General features: G+C 37.1%; 1 protein-coding gene across 1 annotated transcript; it reads left to right on the top strand.

Moving 5' to 3' along the window:
- Positions 1-1,441: 1,441 nt before the first annotated feature.
- Positions 1,442-2,550, top strand: TIC20-V (TIC 20-v-like protein). Its single transcript, XM_079054132.1, has one exon. The coding sequence runs from the start codon at positions 1,673-1,675 to the stop codon at positions 2,354-2,356; it is 684 nt and encodes a 227-aa protein (XP_078910258.1). The 5' UTR covers positions 1,442-1,672; the 3' UTR covers positions 2,357-2,550.
- The last annotated feature ends 2,868 nt before the right edge of the window (positions 2,551-5,418 follow it).

The raw sequence follows: 5,418 nt of genomic DNA, 5'->3' as shown, positions 1-5,418 counted from the left end.
ATCACAAACCAAATTTTATATTTAGAAAATAAAATTTAACAACTACAGAGCATCCCAATCCCTATAAAAAACCATAACATAACCCTAGAATGCCATGAACATTCCATCACTAACCAATAATGCAATTTGAGACTGTCATGACATGTTGAACAATCAATACCCATCTAACCACATTTCTCTTTGACATTTCATCAAACACTTTTAGGGCACTCCCTAAATCATCACATTTTCTGTTAGTTTAGGTATACAAAAAAGAAAAGAACATATGAAATACTTAAAAGTTTACCAAGATGAGTGGATTACAATTTCATAGAGATTTTAATTACTGGTTTGGTTTCTTTGGTGAAAATTTTCAATTTCCTGATAAATTTGACATCAATTTACTTACATTAAAGAACAAAATTGTAATTGCTAAAAATCTAAAACATGTTCATACTTAGGCAAATTGTGAAATCAGAATCTTACATGTAATTTGTAGGTTAGGGTTCCAGCCTCCAAGGTGAAGTCGAGACGAGAAGGAAAAGAAAAAAAGAATTGTAGCTCGTCTTCGTTAGGCTCTCCGTCTTGCACATGAAGTCGGAAAAAAAAAAGAATTGTTCCAGAAAATCATTGATTTAATAATGGAGGAAGAAGGCAAGAACAAGAGAACGAAATAGAAGGGTCATCACCGAAATGAATATTTCTATCTCTGAATCGCACAAAAAAAAGGGTCAGACTTTCGTGCCTTGGCTACGACGTCATCGTTGTCGGCGACGGTTGGCACCTCGACCCTCCTTCTTCGATCATAGGATGGTTAAGGTTTCATTTGTCAGTAAAAAAATAAGAGGAGACAGTAATACGTACTGATATGGGAGGTTAGGTTAAAGAGTTGGTCAAAAGTGATTTTTTTTTTGTAATGAATGATTTAAAGGTTTTATAATGATTATTATATGCTAAATTACATAATTATCCTTATAAGATTTATTAATTATTTAATTATTCTTAAATTCTTATTGGTACCTACATTTACACAATAAATGTAAAGAACATATGAACCTAGCGCGCACGCACGCACGCACACACACACTCTCTCTCTCTTTCTCTCTCTCTCTCTCTATATATATATATATATATATATATATATATATATAATGCTATCAAGATTAAAAAAAAACTACACATATTAAGGCAGTATGTCAGTAAAACAAGCAATCATAGACCAAAGGAAGTGGAGTACGGTTTCAGCTGATGTGTCATGTGAAACCGCAGTGAACACCGCCCCCTATGCGGTTTGGGGTGTGCGGCTAAAAAAGGGAGCGCTCCTCTCTCTCTATCTCTTTCTTCTTTTCATGGAATACCACTCCTTATGTGTGGTAAGGGGGTGTGGCAAAACGAGGGAGTGTGCTCTTACTAGACTTTTACATGAATCATAAGATTTACAGATTAAATCAATTCTAAAAGCTTTCGTCTAGAACAGTGCATTGCAGACACCTGAGTCCTGAAATTGAATTGTTGGTATTGGGCCTTTCTTTCCTATGGACCTTTGAAAGGATATGGTTGAGAAGCGGGCAAACGGCTATCCCTCCTCCTCAACTCAGCTACCTCGTTTGATATTATTTGTTCAGTTCCTCCCTCCTTGTCTTTCTTTCTCTTTCTCTCTGTAACTGTAAGAGAAATCACCTCCTTCTTCTCCATGGCCATGTACATGTCAATGGCCAACACCCTATCATCAACAGCAGCTCCTTTGAAGCTCTCATCATGTAGAAGAAGTCTGCCCCTTTATTCAACTTCATTCCTCCCCCTCAATCTCAAAACACCACCTTCTCTTCTCTCTCTATCACCCCACCACCACCAGATCCAAATCAAATCCAGTCACCGCCGTCTCATCGTCGCCAAATCCAACGACAGTGACTCTGTCGACATACCAGACCGATTAATCTCAGCCGTATGTTACTTCTACCCCTTCTTTGATGGAATCCAATACGGCAAATACGTAATCACCCAATTCTCATTCATGGAAACCTTGATTCAACCTCTTGTGCCTGCAATCAGGGTGTTCAAAAGCTTCCCATTCAATGGATTCTTAGTGTTTTTGACACTTTACTTCGTTGTTGTCAGAAACCCTAACTTCAGTAGGTATGTGAGGTTCAATACCATGCAGGTTATTGTGCTGGATGTGCTGTTGATTTTCCCTGATCTTTTAGAGAGAACTTTTAATCCAAAAGATGGAATCGGGTTAGATCTGTTGATGAGTGTGGATAGCACTGTGTTTTTGTTTCTGTTGGTGTCCTTGATTTATGGTTCATCTTCTTGCTTTTTGGGGCAAGTTCCTAGATTGCCCATTGTTGCAGATGCTGCTGACAGGCAAGTTATGTGAACAATCATGAATACATGATCATGATTGGTTCTTCAATGTGTATTAAATATCTGTAGTTTTGCTGCTTACTGTTCATCATTTGCTCACTAGTCACTTCATATGATTTACTGATTTTTTGTTCCCATACAAGTCCTTAGTAATTTTCAAAACATATGTTATTAGGTTTTATAAGAAATTGGTCAATTTCTCTAATACTTGAATTTGTGTTGTTATATATATGTTTTGAGCTCATTTTTATATTCTAACTCAATAAAGTTCAACTGGGTGATGCTTAAATCGGGTATAAGATTGAATTTTTTTTAATGAAAGCCCGTGTCATTTGTGGTTCTAATTCTAATCATGGTTTATAGTAATTCTAATCATGGTTTATAGTAACATGTGCCAATCGGTAGGGTTTTTATTGTGTAATTTGAGGCTCTAGATTGAAATTTTAAGTCGAGTTTTTTCAACCACCCACCACCATCAACACCACCACCACCACCAACCACCACCACCAACCACCACGCCCCCACCACCAAACACCCCCCACCACCATCCACTACCATCCACCTCCACCACCCACTTCCACCATCACCACCAACACCACCCATCATCATACACCACCACCCACCAACCATCCTACCACCACCATCAGCTACCACCCAACTACCTTCCAACCACCCCCATCAACATCACACACCACCTACCACTCACCACTACCACCACCCACTATCACCATCACTCACCCACCCACCACAACCACCCAACACCCACTACAACCACCATTACCTTCACAAATCACCACACCCCATCCCATCCCACCCTACCAACACCAACACCCACCGTCATCTTTAACGCCCGCTTTAACTCGCACCCCAACCCCTACCACCCTACCAACACCACCATCCTCTGCCAACGTGAACCACCACTTTGACCTCCCCACCACCACCATATGCGATTAAGTTATTCACATGTGATTAAACTATGTTATTAACATGTGATTAAACTATGTTATTCACATATGATTAAAGCATATTATTCACATGTGAATATACACATAAATAAATTTTTTTTAATATTTTCTTATTATATCGTATGTGTTAAAACCATGTTATTCACGTCTGATTAAAACCTTTTCTTCACATGTGAATATATAAATAATGATTTTTTTTTTAATTTTTAATAAAATTTCTTATTATACACATATGATTAAAAACCGTTATTCCCATATGAATATACACATAACAAATTTTTTACTTTTTAATAATTATTTTTATTTTATATGTATTTATTGATATGTAATTAAACCATGTTGTTCGCATATGATTAAGTTTTTCATGTCTGATTAAGGGCGTGTTCGGTACGGAGCATTTCAGAGCATTTGAGAGCTTCTAGCGTTTGACAAAACGCTCTGTTTTGAACAGAAAGTCTCGTTTAGCACTACAAGTTTCTAGCGTTTAATTTAAACAAAACACTCTAAATCCAAGGGCGTGTTCGACACGTGTTCGGCAAAATTAGCTGGTAACGGGTAGCTTGTAGCGTTTTGTTAAACGATACATGAAGTAGCATTTGGATTTGGAGCGTTTGGGAGCGTTTGAGAGCTTCTAGCTTCTAGCGTTTGACAAAACGCTCCATTTTAAACAGAAAGCCTCGTTTGGCACTACAAGCTTCTAGCGTTTAGTTTAAACAAAACGCTCCAAATCCAAATGCTACTTCATGTAGCGTTTAACAAAACGCTACAAGCTACCCGCTACCTGCTACACGCTACAAGCTACCCGCTACCAACTAGTTTTGCCGAACATGCCCTAAATGCTACATCATGTAGCGTTTAACGTAACCTTACAAGCTACAACCTACCCACTACCGGTTAATTTTGCCGAACACGCCCTTAAAACCTTTTATTCACATATGAATATACACATAACGGTTTTTTTTAATTATTTTTCTTGTTATGTGTCTTTAATCATACGTGATTAACCTATGTTATTCACATATGGTTAAGTTATTCATATATGATTAAAAACTGTTATTCACATATGAATATATACATACGTTTTTTTATTATTATTATATGTATTTATTCACATGTGATTAAACCATATAATTCACATATGATTAAGCTTTTGATGTGATTAAAACCTTTTATTCACATGTGAATATACACATAACAATTTTTTTTATTTTTTAATAATTTCCTTATTCTATGTATTTAATCACATGTGATAAACCATTTTATTAACATATGATTAAGCTATTCACTTGTGATTAAAATTTGTTATTTACATATGATTACTCTATTCTCGCGTTTTCAATTACATAATTGTTTTCGTTTGAATCTCCCACATGCTTAATATTTATACATAGATTTTTTTTACACATATGTTTTGTTCAAATATGAATAATGAGATGAATACAAATTGTAACATCCCAATTTTCAAGACCAAAAATTTTGTTTTAATTAAGTGACTTATAAAACAATTTACTGAAAAACATCATCGATTCATATCATTTCATAAAATATAGTCACGTGTCTCAAACTATATCATCAAAATAGTAATAATGTCAGAGTACAATCCTATGGATCTCAAAATGCGGAAATCTTATGTGTGCGATGCGCTGCTATCCTGCCGGCTCCTTCCCCTTCGCCGAAGAGGTACTTGAAACAAAACTGAAAACTGTAAGCACGAAGCTTAGTGAGTTCCCCCATCATACCACATACCATAAATATATACTGCCTATCCCTCGGTATCTTTCAACCGGTATCTGACTGGCATAATCGGAAGCTGGACTTCCCTTTGGTATCTTTCAACCGGTAACCGGGAGCTGACCTCCCCTTCGGTGTCTTTCAATCGGTATCCGGGAGCTGACCTCCCATTCAGTATCTTTCAACCGGTAACCGGGAGCTGACCTCCCCTTCGGTATCTTTCAACCGGTAATCAGGGACTATTTCACCCCTACCACTACCATATAATAACATATCATGAACATACTGCTAGGCTTGCATGGGTGCTGTCTACCCCTTCAACATCTTCCAATCGGTATCCGGGGCTATTCCACCCCTCATACTACTAACATATATAACA

This window comes from Lactuca virosa, chromosome 5, assembly GCF_052849685.1.
Source record: "Lactuca virosa cultivar CGN04683 chromosome 5, Lactuca_virosa_CGN04683_v6, whole genome shotgun sequence".
NCBI classification, from domain to species: Eukaryota; Viridiplantae; Streptophyta; class Magnoliopsida; order Asterales; family Asteraceae; genus Lactuca; species Lactuca virosa.
Note: the sequence above shows the minus strand (reverse complement) of the source record. Positions and strands in the feature narration are given on the sequence as shown.

Coding starts and splice junctions, on each gene's coding strand:
- TIC20-V (XM_079054132.1), top strand. CDS start 1,673: ATGGCCATGTACATGTCAATGGCCAACACCCTATCATCAACAGCAGCT.